Below are 18,851 nucleotides of genomic sequence, written 5' to 3'. Positions count from 1 at the left end.
GTACCTCACCCTTTATGATATGGCCCCTGCATATATTTTCACCCTCATTTGCTAATCCATGAAGGTCCAAACAGGAGAACATGCAATTTTTTCTTGGGTCTGGGCCCTTCCTTGTGATGGCTCTTTCACCTTCCTCACTGCCTCCGTTCACCCGCTTGCTTAAATCAATGGCTTGCTGCCTTGATTATAGACTAGCAATGATTATAAGCACTAATATTTATTTGGTACTTACTACATGTTCAGGAACTGTATTGTGCCATTTAAACACTAAAATAGAAAAACTAAGTAGCTTCTTATATTATCATCTTTTAGCAATGAGAAAACTAAGGTTCAGATAAGTTGGCAAATTATTCACCAAACTCCACCACTGACACTGAGTTTGTGCCATATAGGGATTTACTGAGAACTAAAGGGCCCAGTGCATTTAGAGTGCTCTGCAAATGCTTCGCTTAGAAGCCCTGGAAGGAAGTATTTTCCATTACCTTTTTTACCAATGTTGTTACTACTCTTGGGGGTGCTTACTTTATTTCTAAACTTAATGTCTGGGGATTTAAAAATTACCATTTTAACATAATGGCACATATAATTGAGTAGAAGATATATTTTCAAAAAGTTGATTTTTTTAATTAGAAAAAAACTAAAAATTGAAAATGAAAGTGAATTACTAACACTGAACTCATTTCCTCCTCCCCTCTACTCCAATCCACTCCAGTTTCACTGGCTTTTAGTTGCTTCTGTCAAATGCCAGTGCCCTTCAAACCTTAAAGACTTGGTGTTGACACTTTCCTCTGATGGTCACAGGAGAATGATCTGAATGTTCTTCCCTAGGTGTGGCTCACTCCCTTATCTCATTTGACCTCCATCTTGAATATCACCCCCTAACTGAGGCTACTCTGACCAGCACCACACTCTCCCTGCCATGGCATCCCCTAGCCTCCTTACACTGTACTGATTAATTTTCTTAGCACTTGCCATCTCTCTAACACTATATGGGTTTCCTTATTTATTTTGCTTATTGCTTATCTGCCATACTAGAATGTGAACTCCACAAAGGTAAGGACTTTTCTCTCTCTTTTTTTCATTAAGGAATCCTGACTGTTTCAAATTGTACAATGTAGATGCCTAATAAATGCTTATTGAGTGACTGAGTGAATGACTATTGAAACTGGCCAAGCAATGTTATATAGCCTTGTTTGGCTACACAGGTGCTTTAGATACAAGTTCATGTATATTTTGTCAATTTATTGCCCTATCTAACATCGCTCAAACTAAGGCTTTGGTGGAGTCATTGAGCAGTTAATATATTACTGAAAGCAGATGAATGTGCTTGGATCTAGGCAGAGTAACAAAACAAAGACAGCTGAAGTTAAAAGTCTGACCCAAAGTCTCACATTCCTATAAATAATTGAGAATGCATCGGGGGAATTTTAACGAATATATTTGATTTGTTCTATTTACAAAATAGACATACTAAAAGTTGCACATAGTTATTAATCCTTTTCTAGAAAAGTAAACAAATTTATTAGAGACCAAGCAGACTGAAAGTGATTGGGCTTCTCTGTGAAACACTGCCAATATATGCAAAATTATATCCAATACAACTGAAGGAAAATATATTTCAAGCGATTACAAATCCTGTCCCATAACATGATGTGTGGTCTGATAACCAACATCATACAGCTTTGCATTATCCCTCCTGCCAATTTCATCTAATAAAACATGACTCATGTGAAATGGTGTGTGCCCTAGGTTCCTGTGGTAATTAGCTGTGTCTAAATTGCTATAACATGGGCAATGATATTTAAAGTTGCTCTCACATTGCCTAAGAGTGCATAGCAAAATAATAATTATCATGTAATTTAGATTTTCAAAATGTAAACAGATCATGGCCACAAAAATAAGGGGAATTTCAGGATGAGTGCCTGTGCACTCCCTAGCCTGGTGGCCAGTCTCATTTCAGATCCATTGTAAAACTGAGAGACAGACAGCGTTCAGGTACCCTGCAGGTTTTGGTTACAGACTTTACTGAGTGGTCAAATAGATACTGTGCCTTCTAGATTTAGGCAAAAAAAGAAGAGTGGTGAGGCTTTGGCATATTTCTGTTCATGACATATTGGCACAATATTTCTACAAATCACTCAAAGCTAAATCTAAGGCAATTAGGAGTAGTGCATCCATTTCTACTTATGAAAAACTTAACTTGGTGTTTCTAGGATAATTAGATCAAAGTAAGCTCCCTTAGGGTATGATCTACGTTTTCTTTAAACTGTTCCTTTCCCAGTGCCAGGCATGGTACCATGGTTAATAAATCTTATTAGCAGTCTGACTGAAGATTTTAAAGTGATATTCTTACAATGATGTTTGCCTGTAGAGACAGATTCAATGACAAATTTAATAATGGCATGCTGTCAGTTGCTTTGCCTTTGTCATCCATGGTAATTCGGATCAACTCTGGTGCTCCTCCACACAGAACATTCGATTGAGATCAAGCCTTGGATGAAATCTCTTTTCCAGAATGCTCCTCATTTATTGAATTAGAAGAAGCCTGGACTTACCATTTGAAGGTGATAGGAAATGGCTACCTTCAAATGGGAAGTCCAGGCTCTTTATGATGGCTTATGGTAGCTTCTGTGACATGGCTCCAGCCCAACCCTTCAACTCTACTCTTTAGCTACAAACATGTTGATGCTATGATTTGGGAGAAGTCCATTCTATTCATATTTATGGCACAGTGTACAATGTGTGCATTTTTCAGATTTTAATATTGTAGCTACTATATGGTTTGGAACTGTTTTCATGAAAATGAACTAATTTAGTTTAAGATAGTGATTCTCAACCAAGGATGATTTTGCTTGTTAGGGGACAGTTCACAAAGTCTGGGGACATTTTTTATTGTGGTGACTGGATGGGGAGGGTGTTACTGGCCAGGATAAACATTCTACAATACACAGAATGGCCTCCCCCAGAAAGAATTATCCCATTCAAAATATCAGCAATTCCAAGGGTGAGAAATCCTGGTTGACAAATGTAATTGAGTGAAAAGTTTACATAATACAGTTTTTAAGTGTTCTACTTTGAAATGCTGTCAGTTTGATAGAGCTCAGTTAATTAACTTTAAATTTACATCTTGGAAAAAGCAAAACTAAATTAAAACCTATGCCCTTGTATATGTTCACATGGCTGAGCCACAGACAACACAACCTCCAAGTACTCAGCTGCTCACTCTCACCTGAACCATCTTTTCTGCTGTGTCAACAAGAGGCAAGATCCTTGTCAGAAACCCGAGAGTTCTTGGTAACTCCCTATTCTTCACCTCGCATATCCAGTCAATCACCAGTTCTTGTTTATAGTCCTGTTACATCCAAAGTCATTTTCAAATCTTTTCCTTTCTCTCCAAATTGCCCCTCTTCCAGTTAAGACCTCCACCATGTCCCTACAGAACTCTTAAGAGTGTCCTCGTTGATCTTCCACCTCCAGCTTTTCCTCCATGCCTTCACACACCCTATGCCCACATGTTGGCAATTGCCAGAATAACCTATATAAATTCATGTCATTTTGGCAATTTCCTACCACTTGCAAATGTTAACTCCAGGCTCCTTGTGATGGCTTATGGCGTCTTCCATGACATGGCTGAAGCCCATCCCTTCAACCCTACTCTTTGGCTACAAACGTGTTGTTTCTTATATGTTTCTGTAGATGTTGTCCCTCTGCCTAGAATGCCCTCCATCAACCTATTCATTCTAACATTCCATAGATAACTACTATTAATCCTTTAAAATGCTTCTTATTATATACCATTTCCTCTACAAAGGCAGAAGGTGTTGTTTGCTTATTTTTAAATTCTGAATTATCGCTACACTGTCCACAGTACCAAATGGCAATAACCGGCTAGGATTGTAATGGGGTATTTCTCCTCTAGATTGCCATCGTTCCCTCTTGATTATCTCTGCTTACTTATCTAATCTCCTTCTGGACCCTAAAATAGTCAAATTTAACCACTCCTACTTCCTGGAAAGCCTTTTGCAAAACCAAATCTAGTACAGTGTCATGTTCACTTGACTTTCAGAGGTAGAAGCTCGGAGACTGCCCAGAATCCTCAACTCTTCTGAGGTCACATTTTACTCAATTTTTAAATATGTAAGGACTACCGCATATGTAGTGATTAGTTCAGAATGAAAAATCTATGTTGAAATGGTAGTGCCGGGTGATAAGATAGGTTCAGACTGATGCTAGATTGAATCTTGTATACTACATATACAGATTTTGACTTCAGGATCTAAAGTCTTATGCTTTGGTTCTTATTCAAATTTATATTCTTAAAGCTTAAGATATGCTGTATATTTACACAGTTGTTGGTGTTAAGAGGCACCTCTATAAATAGAAAACATGACTTCTCTTGAGAAGTGATTTGGTGTCACAGAAGGGCAAGGTCAATAATTTACATTTCAGAGTAAGATTGGTTGTGATAAAATTAGCAACTAATGATTTTGTATCTATAAGAATAGAGAAAGAAACCTAAGTAGGAAAGGCCTATGATCAAATGTGATGCATTTGCAAATTTATTGAAACAGCCCATACCTCCTGGCTGAACTTAGAAAGATGTAGTTCTAATACCACAATTGCTGAGACTCATTTCCCATATCTGAGACTCAGCAACCAACATTTGAGTTAAAGTTTGGTTATCTCACATGAACCTGTCAGCAATCACATGTGGCTTGTGACATGTCATCTGATTGCCATCTGTTATCAGTGTCTTCTTTTTTTGAGAATATAATTAAAAACAGAACAAGATAAAAATCCATTATGGAAAATTATATAAACCCTTAGACTTACCCTTGGCTTGCATTTCACAGGTATAGTCATGTAGCTGTGGCATGTTAACATTCCAACCTTGCTTTAGGCTAGTGTCAACAGTCTGTAGACCAGCAAAAATAAGTTAGAAGAATGTTCCTCCCAAGTTAGGCTTAAATTGAATCATTGGCTTTTCACTAATGTTTAAAGCAATCACTGGTAATTGGGCTTGGTGTGTTCCACAAAACATAAATGATGCTTTTTTGGACCAGCACAGGATTTCCAGACAAATATTCTATTCATTTGAGATAAACCACACATTTCTCAGCTGGAACAGAAGAAGGATCATTACTTGGTTTACACATTCTGTTTTTGTAAATTAAGGAAAAGTGTTGCAATAGGAAACATGGAGAGATGCATCTGGAAGTTTGGTGAAAGGCTGTTTAATAATAATATACAGCAACAATGCTGTGTAATTGTGGAAGCATAAGTCTTATCTTTTAATGCTGTATTTATCATTTCTCTTTTTTATCCTAATTACTATTAGGAAAGGTAGACAGGACAGGTGTTGTTACATCAGTCCTGCAGATATAAAGACACCAAAAATTCCAACGACTTGCCCATAACCAACCCATCAATGACAAGGATCCAATTGCCTCTGAAATTAGAGTATTTAATGGGGGATTTTATTGTCTCTTGAAGACAAACAATAAGCAGAGGAGATGACTTAAACTGGGCAGAGAGTCTCACTCTATAGGGAGATAAAATTATAAGAAAGAAAAGACTATTATCTGATTTAAAAGAAAAAATTTATAGTTATTGGGTATTTAAAAGGTATCCAGCATAACGCCAGACACTCTTACATACTTTCTCTTATTTAATCTTTGGATTAAACCTGTGAGAAAGATATTGCTATTCTTGCTTTACATATGACAAAATAGAGTCTCAAAGAGTAAATAAACATATTATGGTTAGAATAACCTTAACTCCTGAGAAACCATAAGAACTTGAATTTGAATGAGTCCCTTTTGAAATGTTGAAAGTATCAATTGACAATAAAGTAAAAGTTTGTAATTTTCATTAAATATGAGGACAGAAAAAAACAGAAAATTGCTCTTAAGTTGTTATCTTATGCAATATCCTAGTCAAGTGATTTAAGGATATAGAAAGAAAATTTCAATACAAAAAATAATAATAAGCTAACAGAAAAAAAAAGTAGAATACGTTTCATTTTGTAATGAACAGCCTCAGGATGTATTAGAGACTCTTGGCATATCGTCAGATTTCAGAATTGATTTCAGATTCCTAATGCACTTAGAGTACAATGAAAACTTTTGGGAACCAACCTTAAAACTCCATTGGTTGGCTCCCAATCTGTTCTTCAGCCTCATCTTATCCCACTATGTATACTTTAGTCACTTTGTTCTTTCAGCCACTCCTACGTGGCAAGTCATGGACTTCATTATCTCAAGACCTTCACACAAGCTCTTTCTTATGATAACAGACTCTTCTCCTTAATCTCAGTTTAAATGTCACCCTTCAAAGAGGCCATTTCTAGCACTATTAAAAGTAGCTCCTGGCATAGTGGCTCAATGTCTGTAATCCCAGCACTTTGGAAGGCCAAGGCTGGTGGACTGCTCGAGCTCAGGAGTTTGAGACCAGTTTGGGCAACATAGTGAAAGCCTGTTTCTATCAAAAGTACAAAAACTAGCCAGCATGGTGGCATGTGCCTGTGGTCCCAGCCACTCAGGATGTTGAGGTGGGAGGATTGCTTAGTCTGGGAGGCAGAGGTTGCAGTGAGCCAAGATCACACCACTGCACTCCAGCCTGGGCCACAGAATGAGACCCTGTCTCAAAAAAAAAAAATAACTAAATATATATATATATATATATATATATATATATATATATATTTTAAAGTAGCTTCTCTTGTTCCATTACATGGCTCCTTGTTTTCTTCTTTCCCCTCTGTAACACTTGTCACAGTGTTTAATTATGAGGCCGTGTTATATTCTGAAGTATTAATTCGTGTTCTTTGTGTATTTCCCCTCCCATTCTGCTTCCTTCAGCCCACACCTTAGGAGCAAAAAAGGACTAAAAAAATCTGAAAGTCTTTGCCATGCAGCAGAATGTTTTGGCTGCATGTTTTCACGTACATTTTTTTTTTCTCATCAAAGACCAGGCAAGATGGGGGGCGGGGAAAGAAGGAAGAGGAGTCTGAATGGCTTTATTGACTGGATAGGCAGAAATAGAAGGAGAAAAGTCTGAAAGTGAAAAGGGAAGAAAGAACTTGCATTGTCAGAACCAGGAGTAGAGTGGAAAATATTCAGCGTGTGCTGTTTTGAGACTAGAAAACCAACGTGCCCATGGTCTGTGGACAACTGGTCCCATTCCATAGCCCTATACACTTGTAAGCACTCTAGATTTATGATATTTACACAATGTAGAGGGCTGGATAATTTCTCAAAGATATTAATATCAGGTCCTATTCCCCAGAACCTGTAAATGTTACCTTTTATAGAAAAAAGGTCTTTTCAGATACAATTAGATTAAGGATCTTGAGATGAGGCGATTACCCTGCATTACCTCAGTGGGCCCTAAGAACTCACAAGTATCCTTATAGAGGGAGGTGGGAGATTTGGCGCAGAGAAGAAGGTAATAACGTTACCATGGAGATAGAGATTGGAATGAGGTGGCCACAAATCAAAGAATGCAGCAGTCACCAGAAGCTGAAGGGAGCAAGGAACAGATTCCCCAATAGCACCTCTAGAGGGAGCACAGCCCTATTGATGCCTTGGTTTGGAGCTAGTGAAACTGATTTGGGATTTTTGGCTTCCAGGGCTGTGAGATAATACATTTCTGTTGTTTAAAAACCACCATGTGTGGTAATTTGTTATAGCAGCCATAGGAAACTAATATACACATAATGGAGTTAAAAATCCTGTTACTGTGACCAGTGTGAACCTGAACAAAATCACTGGGAGCATTTCCCTTAGGCTGGGATAACTGGTGGATATGTTACATTTATATGTATGTATTTATCATCCTCATCATCATCATCATAATGTTCTTACTCTCCACCAGATTATAACCCGTTTTGTTTTGTTTACCACTCCATATCCAGGACTTAGCTCAGTAGCTGGCACATAATAATTGCTCTACAAATAATTGTTGAATGAAAGAAAAGCATTGCTAAAATAACAGCACAAACAGAAGGAAAACGCAAACAATAAATGGTAAAAATAACTATGAGAAAGACTGCACCAGTAACTAAACTGAATAGTCAAATACCCATTACTAGCAATCTAAATAGAGATTTAGGTCAGTCTGATCCCATGTGTGGGAATGCTTCCCTCATTTAGAGACTTGCCCTTTAGCACCGACTGTGAGTGTGTTCTGGCACTGATACACTATCAGCACAATCTCGTGTATGCTCAAAGCTCAAGTTGGTCTATGAAGGAATGAGAGACCTGGTGCCCGTTCTTGCAGGCTGAAATCACCAGGTGGGAATGTAGCTGATCTAACCTGTGAACTATAGTTACCTGTGCTATTGAGATAGCATGATATTTCCCTGTTCTGCTTTTTAAATTAAAAGATCTCTTATTGTGAGCCAACTCAGAATGAAGGGGGGTAGAATACTGCCTTCTCAGTGTTGCAAAATATACCAGATCATGCTGCATTGTTTGTGCTCTTCTGAAAGTGACTGGGATAAAACAACATAAATGTACTTCTCTTGGCTTCTTCACAAATGTGAGTGAAGTGTCACATGATGTCATGCCGAGAATAAAAATTTTCAGCACTTAGAACTGAAATTTCAGCTTGCACTCCTATTTAATTATAACCCAAACAGTCCCCCACTCAGCTTCTGAGAAAGGTAAAGCATCTGCTAACGACTTCTAGGAAGAGAGAGATTGTGAGAACAGCTTTACTTGAGGCCTCTTAGCTGGAATTAAGCTGGGGATCTGTGCGCCAGGCCTATAGGGGAACTGAAGACTGAGCTTCTGTCTTTTCCCTCTTCAGGCAAGCATCTGCTCCCCTCTAAGGGCCAAGTGGCTTTAGAGAGTGCTTGTGGACCAGGGCTGTTCAGTTAGCCGGGAATGCGAAGTGCCTGGTGCAAACTGGAATGATGCAGATATGGAACAATTCAAACACATTCAAACCAAACTCTTCACACATCTGCAGCGGTGAATTAGAGTACTGAGCCATTTGAATCAGAGTAAATTCCTTTTCAAAACCTTACTATCTTTAGAAGTGGTTTTTAACTTTTTAAAGGTCAAAGTCTCTTATGAGTAGTTAAGAAAAACAACTGATCTCTCTCCACCAAAAGTTTACTTATGCAAACCCATAAAGGCTAAGAAATCTTGATCTTTTCTACCTTGTACGTGAAAGTACTAATTTATTAATGGCTAAGATATTTATTTACCTTAAATTATGGTTAATAAGGCCAGACTGCCTGAGTTAGAATCTCCAGTTCTGCCATTTAGTAGCTGTAGGAGCTTGGGCAAGTTGCTTGAGCTCTCTCTTCCTCAGTTTCTTCATTTGTAAAATGGGACGGATAATAATAACACCTACCACTGAGGATCGTTACCGGTAAATAATGAATTCATTACGTAAAGTGCTTACAGCAGTGTCTGGCATTCAACAAATATACAGAGAGCTTTGACTATATACAGGGACTGTTCTAAGAATGGAGATAAGGCAATGAATACAAATTACTGCCATCATCGGAACATGTATTTTATTGTGAAACTTAAATCTTGCAGTGTAGTTCATAGCAATTAAAAAACCTTTTTGTTTATGTTTTCTCTTTGTTCCAACAACAGAGAAATAAGATCTTAATACAGATTTCCCCTCTGGGATGCTGTAGCTTCACAGAGCTCGAATCTACAGTTCTAATTTTTATTTCATCTTCATCCCACACCTGACAGCCATTCTGCATAAGTAATTTGGGCTGTGAGTACTTACTTTCAACTTGATATAGGTATTTATAAAATGGGAAAAAAAGCCAGATGGCAGGAAAACAATTTATTCTGTCCCATCCCTAAACTTTTATTCACTCATCTGTTATGCTTAAAAATCAATTAGCAATCTGTATACACTGTATAGACAATTTCATTTAGTTTTAACTGTAAAGCTAGGTAAATTCAGCTGCAATTTCCCACCAATGGTGCTCTAAGACAATGTTTGCATTTCAGAAGCAAATGAGGGCTTCTTTTCAGTATACCATATTTTTTTAAGTCCTCATGCTTATATTTTATCTTTCTATTCTTTCCTGTTCCTCACCTGCCTCTCTCCTATCAGTACCAGTAGAATATCGCCTTTTGGACTTTCTTGCTTTATAAAATTAAATAAATAATTATAGATTTAAGGGAAGTTGAAAAGTAATGTACAGGAACATCACATGCATCCTTTACCCAGCTTTCCCCAATATTAACATCTTACAAAATCATATTAAACCAGCAAATTGGAATTGGTACAATTCAGAGAGCTTACTCAGATTTCAGTGGGATTTGTTTTTAACATAACCAGTTATTACATTTGGTAAGCATCAGTTATGATTGCAGTAAAGGTTGAAATCCACTTTCTCGTCTGTGTGCACATGCGTGCGTGTGTGTGTGCGTATTTGGATGTGAGTTCATGTGTGCTTTTGTGTGTATCCACTGGGTTGTGTGTGTGACAGAGGGACAGAGAGAGAGAGGGAGGAAACACTCCCGGCCCTACTCTTTCATGAGACTGTGTTTCTGAGGGACAAATGAAAGAAAATAATGTAAATACTGTTTAAAAAAAACTATAAAGTACTAAATAAATAAAACATATATTGTGTTAGATTTCTCATCTTTCCATTCAGAAAAAATGTCTTATGAATAGGGTACACAGGGCATAGGTAGAGCCTACTCATCTACCTCAGAGTGTTAAGGCAGCGTGTGTGTGTTGATCAGGGGAGGGTTATATGGTACTTTCAGCAAAATCCCACTGGAAGACATAGAATCACATAGTCACAGACTTAGAAGGGACTTTGGGGCCAACCATTCCAACCCTCTACATGGTACTTATATTTTGAAATACTCTCATCAGGTGGTCTCCTAATCTCTGATTAAAACTTCAAATGATGGGCACATTCTACCTCATGATTTAGTCTTTCTCCATTTAGAGAGCTTTAAGTGTTTAAAAGCTCTTTATTATAATAAGATGACTACCCCATGACTTTTACACACTGGTCTTGGTTCTGCCATCTGATGCCCCATACAATGGATGGTAGCTGAAGACAGTCATCATTCCCCTAAATATTCTCTTCTCCACCGTAAACAATTCTAGTCCTTCTTTAACATGTTCCTCATATACAAGGTTGCTCTTCTCTGGATGAGCTTATTTTTCTTTGCAAGGATGGAATGAGCACAATAGGGTGTGAGCTTAAGCCCAGGAGGCAGAGGTTGCAGTGAGCTGAGATCATACCACTGCACTCCAGCCTGGGCGACAGAGTGAGACCATGAGAAAGAAAGGAAAAAGAAAAGAAAAGAAAAGAAAACTAAAGAAAGAGGGAGGAAGGGAGGGTGGGCAGGAAGGAAGGAAGGAAGGAAGGAAGGAAGGAAGGAAGGAACGAACAGCACCCTCAAGAGCTGGACCAATCTCTTTCTGTGTTCTATACAAGATATTTATATCAGAGCCCCTACAATCACATTATGTTTTGCCTCCCTCCCTCAACTTGCTTTATATTCCTCTTGAAATCAACATTGAAATTCCCTAAATTTTTTTTCCCCAGGCTTTGATATTTAGCTATTCCTCCCTGATTCTGCATATATGTAGCTAGTTTTTTTGGGCACAGGAGCAGGACTTCATGAAGATTCTTATTAAAATAGGCCTATTGTACCATTCTATTGAGACTTTTTATATCCTGACTCTATCACTAAATATATTTATGGTTGCTGCTGGCTCCACATTGGCTGCAACCCTTATAAATAGTCCTTGAGTTCTCTCTTAAAATTGCAGAGAAAACACTTGAGCATAAAAGGATGAAAAGGAGATCATTAGAAAGCTATAAATTCTTATGTAACATTTTGACCTCCTATTAATGTTAATTTTTAATTCAGCATTCAGTTGTAAGGTTTCACTGAAGATTGACAGAAGAAGTAGCCATACACCAAAGGCCTCTGTATTTTCTATGGAATTGTATTAGGTGATTCAATGTCTCACTTGTAACATTCCCATGGGAAATTTCTCTTGGTGCCTAGGGATAGAAAAAATTTTCTCTCCCAATGATTGCTGAGCTGACATGAGTTTCTATCTGTTTTGACTTCTAAGAAGCTAGGAGGAAAAAATCAATTGTTCAATTGCTGTATTTTATCTTTATTTTTATTTATAGATTTCCCCCCTTTCCACCACACTTTATAACCTAACATTCCATGTTAATAGTTCTGTGTGTATATATAAATATATATATAATTATATTATATATATATTTAAGCAGATCCATGACGTATCCTTTTTCCAAATGCAGGCAAAATATAAAATTAGACAAACAATCAAAGATAAGCAGGACATCACATCGGATGTCTTTTCAGATGTTTAAATGTCCATGGAATAATTTCTTTACTTTTTAAATAGGACAGAAATTTTTTTCAGAGAACTTATACTAAAGTAGTTAAGGTTTGCTTTAGCCCTCCAAAGCACTTCCTTTCAAAATTTCTCAGTTTAGAATGGCATGTTCTGAAAATCTTCCATATTTAATCTCCTGAAATGGTACCTTATTTAAAGGCAAAAATATAAATCATTCAATCATTTGCTAATCTTTTCTTTTTTTGGCCTTTCCATTACAGAATTTTTTTTCATTAAATATTGTTACCTGCCTAGAATTATTTACACTGATAAAACCTCTGGACTCAGTGTTTGTTAGAAGCCCAGAGTTCTAGAATTGGATTAAGTATTATTTGTGTGACTATGAACAAGTCGCTGGGTCATGAAGTCTCTTATTTACAGAAAACTGCTTTTTGATGAACACCTGGTCAATATTAGGCATTGTTAAAGAGCACAAAACTTACTTTTAAACAGTTTAAAATAGGCAGTTTATAATATATAGTTTGACTATATGAATGTGTAATACTTTAACCTTCAACTTTAGAAGCTTAATAAACCAGTCTAGGGTAGTTAGCCAGCATTATATTGGAAAGGTAATACTCTAGAGGTGGCCACCTACTTCAATGAAAAAATGATGCTTTACTTATTAGCAAGAATATGTCAGAAATAGATTTTCTTTGGTGAAATTAGTGGCCCATTAACTAGCAAGATAAATGTTATAAATGGAACTTAATTGGTAAAATGAGAGGTTTAAATATATGTGGGATATTACAATCTTGGAGACATTCCTCACCTTTTCATGAAGAGGATATAAAAACCTTAGGGAGGCCCATGGCCTATACCATAGGATTAATGACCAAAGTTTGATCACTAAACTACCCTATTTTCAGCTGTCAGTCTAATAGGATTTCTGATTGTCTGATGCTGAATATAAGGGTAACAAAGTTGTCTCATCTGCCTCACGTGAACCTTTTTCCTTTTTTTTTTTTTGGGGACGGAGTCTCGCTCTTTCACCCAGGCTGGAGTGCAGTGGCGCAATCTCGGCTCACTGCAGGCTCCGCCTCCCAGGTTCACGCCATTCTCCTGCCTCAGCCTCCCGCGTAGCTGGGACTACAGGCGCCCACCACCTCGCCCGGCTAATTTTTTGTATTTTTAGTAGAGACGGGGTTTCACCATGTTAGCGAGGATTGTCTCGATCTCCTGACCTCGTGATCTGCCCACCTCGGCCTCCCAAAGTGCTGGGATTACAGGCGTGAGTCACCGCGCCCGGCCACGTGAACCTTTTTCTAAGGTTATGATTAGAACACCTAAATGGACAGAGACCTGGGGTTTTATCAAATTTATGGAAGGGGTTGTGAGTCGAACACTGCCTTCTTGCTAATAAACGTTTGCTAAGATATGCCTATATATGTAGCAGAGTTTGCCGTAAGACTTACTTTTAACCTAACTAGCAAAAGCAGTATCACTGGGAGGTTGTTAATCCTCACCAACCTCAACCTTCACCAGTAGCCACATTTACCTGTCAAAGGTTTGTATGACTAAATTAACACAGGATAGCTCTCCACAAACATTTTGCCTCATTTTATTCTTCATCAGAGCCCTTCAAATTAGTTACTATTCCCTTTTTTCAGATAAGGGAATTCAAGTTTAGGGGATACTAATCCATAATCATATGAATATTGCGTGGTAGAATCTTATGTGTTTGATTCCAGATAAGGTAACTGCCACCTCCCAGGTATATCAAAACATCATTGCAAGGAATGGGTAAGTAATTATGAAATGCCTACAGTGTGTTCCCTGCAAATGTTTATGTTAAACAAAGTCTGTTTAGCTCCCTTATAAGAAAGTTCAAAGTCAGCCACGTATTAAATTTATTATATATATATTTATTCTTACTTTACACAATTATAATTACTATTAATATATTTTGAGTTTTTTTAAACTTTTCATACTGTTTTTAAATCTATATCTTATTTGATTTATATAATATATTCAGAGAAATTGCAAGTTCATACTCTGGGGCATAAGCCACTGTGTGACGCAATTGTGTGACCTAGCTCTAGAGTCCTCTACCAGAAAGTTCGACTCTGAAATTATCACTTGAAACACGCTTTGAAAAAGTCACAGTTATCTAAAGGTCAATAAAAAGCTTATCTCAAAACATTATTACATAGAAAAAAGTAAATAGTAATTGGAATGCTGAAGTGATATAAAATATTCATGGGTTGAGAATTTTGATATACATTAGAGGACAGCAGAGTTGAAGGAATAGTTTTGGGTTCTATGAAACTACTAGTCAGTCTAAAAATAAGAAACAAATGAATAAAATTCAAGATATGAATACAGAAGAATTTCATCCCACAGTTACCAATAAAATATCATGTTCCAATTGCATTTGATTTTGGATATTTTGTCCCAAGCATAAATCATTCTGGCCACAAATAACTGAAATCGAGTTTATATATTAAAATCTTTAAGTTCTTAGAAAAAAGATCTTAGGTTAATAGAAAGGTAACATTGATAAGTTTCTGTTTATATTTCTGAAATGTATGCTTTTAGGTAATTTATGTTTAATATAAGTGGAAGTTATAGGGACAAAATTGTTTGTTTCATAGGAAGCGATTTATTTAGCAACTCCTTATTACAAGTGGAAGTGGTGGCATCCAGAGAATATAAGTTATGAGAAAATGTATATTCATACTTTTACTTTAAAATGTTACATATTTTAATTTACTCTAATTTCATTTAAAAACGAAAACATATATTACGAATAGCTAATTTAATCAAACTTTTTTGGAGAAAGGCTAATATGTTTTTATTATACTATAGCTGTAGATCTGGCTTCAAGAATTTTGAGGCCAGGCGCAATGGTTCACGCCTATAATCCCAGCACTTCGGGACGCTGAGGCGGGTGGATCACGAGATCAGGAGAGTGAGACCACCCTGGCTAACATGGTGAAACCTCATCTCTACTAAAAATACAAAAATTAGCCAGGCTTGGTGGCGGGCGCCTGTAGTCCTAGCTACTTGGGAGGCTGAGGCAGGAGAATGGTGTGAACTTGGGAGGTGGAGCTTGCAGTGAGCTGAGTTGGTGCCACTGCACTTCAGCCTGGGGGACAGTGTGAGACTCCATGTCAAAAAAAAAAAAAAAAAAAAAAAGAATTTTGAGTGCATTAGCCTTTTTCATATGTGTTATTATTATATAAACATTAAAATTACCCTTCCTTTGTAATTAAAATGAAAAACCCACACACGTTACAAAGTAAGGAGTTATATCTTTATTCTTAAAATGTATGTATTTGCTTATAGTAACTTAGGATAAAAAGTATCTTGAAATTACTGTATTCTTGTAAATGTTACTTGGAGTATTATGGGAAGAAAGTCTGCTAGTGGGATTAATTTCCTGGAATGTTTTTTCAACTCACTGATATTTATCATAACTGAACATAATGAAATGAGACATAAAAATTAGATTGCAGCTTTTATAAGTTTAATATCCATCAATGCTTAGAAAGCTGGTTAGACATAAAATTAATATTTGTTCTAGGATTTCAACATTGACTTCAGTAATAGCAGGGGGAAAAAAAGAATGTGCTTAAGGAGAAAATCTCTGGTTATTTTATAAACATACCACTCCGTTCACTGACAGCAGCTGGTCTCCTCTTTTGAGGCCTCCGTGTCTTTCAGCCACCCCTCCAGGTATGATGCGAGAGATATAAATGGGGGAATTTTGCTCCTTTCCTCCCATCACATTAAAACCAAGGCCTTCATCAGTCTTTGGCAGTTCAACTACTCGAGGGTGGGAGTGGCCTTCACTAGCTGCAAAAGCTGCAACTGTTGCCTGAAAAAAAAAAAGATGGTCTTTTGGTAATAAAATGAGGGAAATAAAGGCTAATCATATGCTTTGCAGTGGGTAGCTCAGGCAACTTCTCATATTTTTATAGTATTCTCCTGTGAAAGAAAGAACACAAAAAGCAGAGGACTTTCTTCATTTAGATGCCATCTAGGATTTCTTTCTTTGGTAAAGTCCCACTCATCTATTTCCAGCTTCCTAGGGCTTATCTGGTATGACAGAATTTTCCTGTCTTCATAAAAATCCTTTCCAGTTACCTTGGTTAGATGCAATTCTTCCTATTCCTGGAGTCCAAATAACTTGTTATATGTACTATCTACTACTATAATTATTTTATACATGTGTTGACTATGAGCACCTTAAGAGCAGAGATGGTGTCTTGCACTCTTTTGTATGACACACAGTCTAATCTGGTGCTTGCACATAAAAGTTCATAAGTATTTTTTTAATAAATTGAAGAGCACTTGTATGTATATATTTGAATACATATGTAATCTTGCTATTGCCAACCCAAAAGCTTAGCAAATTTAACTTTTTTAAAAAATTAAGGATGCCTTAAAGAGAATGAAGACTAAAATAAAATAATAGATTCAAACAGATTATTGTTAGTTTATACCAATATTCCATATTATTATTCCATACTGAGAAATCTTATCTGGAACAGGATTTTTCTTCCTATATTATACATTAATATTTCAATTATTATAACAAAATAGGCAATATGAAGTCAATGGTTTTATACCTAGATATACAAAACATCATTTAATATGGACATAATTTGTTTCAAATTCATGTACTGATTTCATTAAATGAGTTCAAGAAAACAACTTACCATTAGTTCCCACTAACCCCATAGAAATAAAATAACAGCATTTAGGTAGTTTCTATCAAGAAATGATTCTCTGCCTGCTTATTTTTCACTTTTATTAATTCACCTTGACCACAGTTGATTAGATGCCTGCTATAAAGTGACTTACTCAACACTGTGAAAATATTTATTCCCAAGGACTGTACATTCTTTTCCACACACAGCATTATCACATCAATTTAGCATTATGCTACTGTCTGCATTTAGTGAAACGTAGTGAATGACATGAAAACAATGGCTTGTTTTTAGCTACATGCATTTGCTCATGCAAACCTCGTTGTCATGCATAGATTTTAATGGCTGACATGGATGCAATGCAGACAGCCCAGAAACAACCAGAAAATATTGTGCTATTGCAACATTATGCTGCTATCCTGCTGTTCTACATGAATAAGAAATGAGAATGGTAAAACACTACACAATTCACTTTCCCCTTAATTAAACCACGTAGGGATCATTTTTCTGTGTGTGTTCCACTTCAGTACAAGCAAAGCATGACATAATGATAATAACACCCTCTTTTTTTCCCTGAGTTTAAACAAAACAAAACAAAAAAACCTTACAAATCTACAGTGTTCAGTTACAGAGTAAAAACTAAAAAATCAAGAGAGAAACTAAACAAGCGTTGATGTAACACAAAAGAATTAAATGGAAAATTCTACTCATTTTCAATGGTTATTTCTTATACATTATTAGAAAAATAAAGTATTTTTAAAAGCAAGTCATGTTTCTATTATAACATTTGTGTGTTTGTAAAAGAAGAGCTGCATCAGTGATTTTAGTTTAAAATTGGTATTTCCTAATGGCCTATTTTCCTGATAATTTCCTGATCCTATTGGTGTAACATTTCCATTAGTAGGGTCTCTACAATCTCTGGATTTGAGTCTTTAAAGGGCAGATGTGGTCACTACCACAAAAGGTGACAGACGTTTTCCATAGGTCTATGTCACATCCTTTCAGCAAGTTACCCACTGCTCAGCTGAATACACGGAAGTAACCTAGATCAGTGGGTGTCAGGTGAATTCTTTTCCTGTCTAATTGAAATCAAATCTTTAGACCGGTGCAAATAAATCTTCATGCACTGAATACGATATAGGTTCTTTCAGATCAGAAGAATGTGTCAGAAAATCATATAGTATTTCACACAATGAACCAGTAGATTTGCTTGTGCCAAATGGACATTAAGTGAGTTTAATGAAATCATTCTCCTTTCTTAAGCTACAGAAGCAGCAGAAACGTTCAATTTTCCATTAGGATTTTTACCTGAGAAGTAGTACTGGTTCTAGACTCTGGGCTGCCACTGATGTCTAAATTCTCTTACAGTGTACACACGAGAATACCTGAAACACACACGCGCACAATCAATTACTAGATAACTGGGGTCAAGTATATTTTTAAAGTTACTCAAGCCTTACCTTTGCTGTTGCCCTCGCACGGAATTCAGGACAGCCATTAACAGTTATCGTTTCATGCATATATTGATACACCTAAAATGTTCACATAAAAAGAAGAATGTGTAAGAACATTAAGAATAATAATTCTTTTATTGCAGAAAGAAAATTATATTTTCACTGTAGGAAAAAACTTCTCTATTGCAAAATAACATAGGTCTGATGTTTAGGAATGTACCTAATAGTACTCCTTAAACAGCAGATATTATTACTCATTGTGATTTTAGATACAATTACAGAAATCATTAAAATGTAGTAGAGGCCGGGCGCGGTGGCTCACGCTTGTAATCCCAGCACTTTGGGAGGCCGAGGCGGG

At 36.7% G+C, this 18,851-nt stretch overlaps 1 protein-coding gene across 1 annotated transcript in view; it reads right to left on the bottom strand.

Annotated features, from left to right (window-relative positions):
* LIN7A (lin-7 homolog A, crumbs cell polarity complex component) overlaps positions 1-18,851 on the bottom strand; it is a 148,632-nt gene that overhangs the window by 38,198 nt on the left and 91,583 nt on the right. Inside the window, exons 3-4 of the mRNA XM_003259597.3 lie at positions 18,500-18,571; positions 15,995-16,204 (exon numbers count right to left, since the gene is read on the bottom strand). Coding sequence (XP_003259645.2) covers positions 15,995-16,204; positions 18,500-18,571 — 282 coding nt within the window. The remainder of the gene's footprint in view (positions 1-15,994; positions 16,205-18,499; positions 18,572-18,851) is intronic.

This window comes from Nomascus leucogenys, chromosome 10 (genome assembly GCF_006542625.1).
Source record: "Nomascus leucogenys isolate Asia chromosome 10, Asia_NLE_v1, whole genome shotgun sequence".
Lineage (NCBI taxonomy): Eukaryota > Metazoa > Chordata > Mammalia > Primates > Hylobatidae > Nomascus > Nomascus leucogenys.
This window is presented reverse-complemented; position numbering and strand designations above follow the sequence as displayed.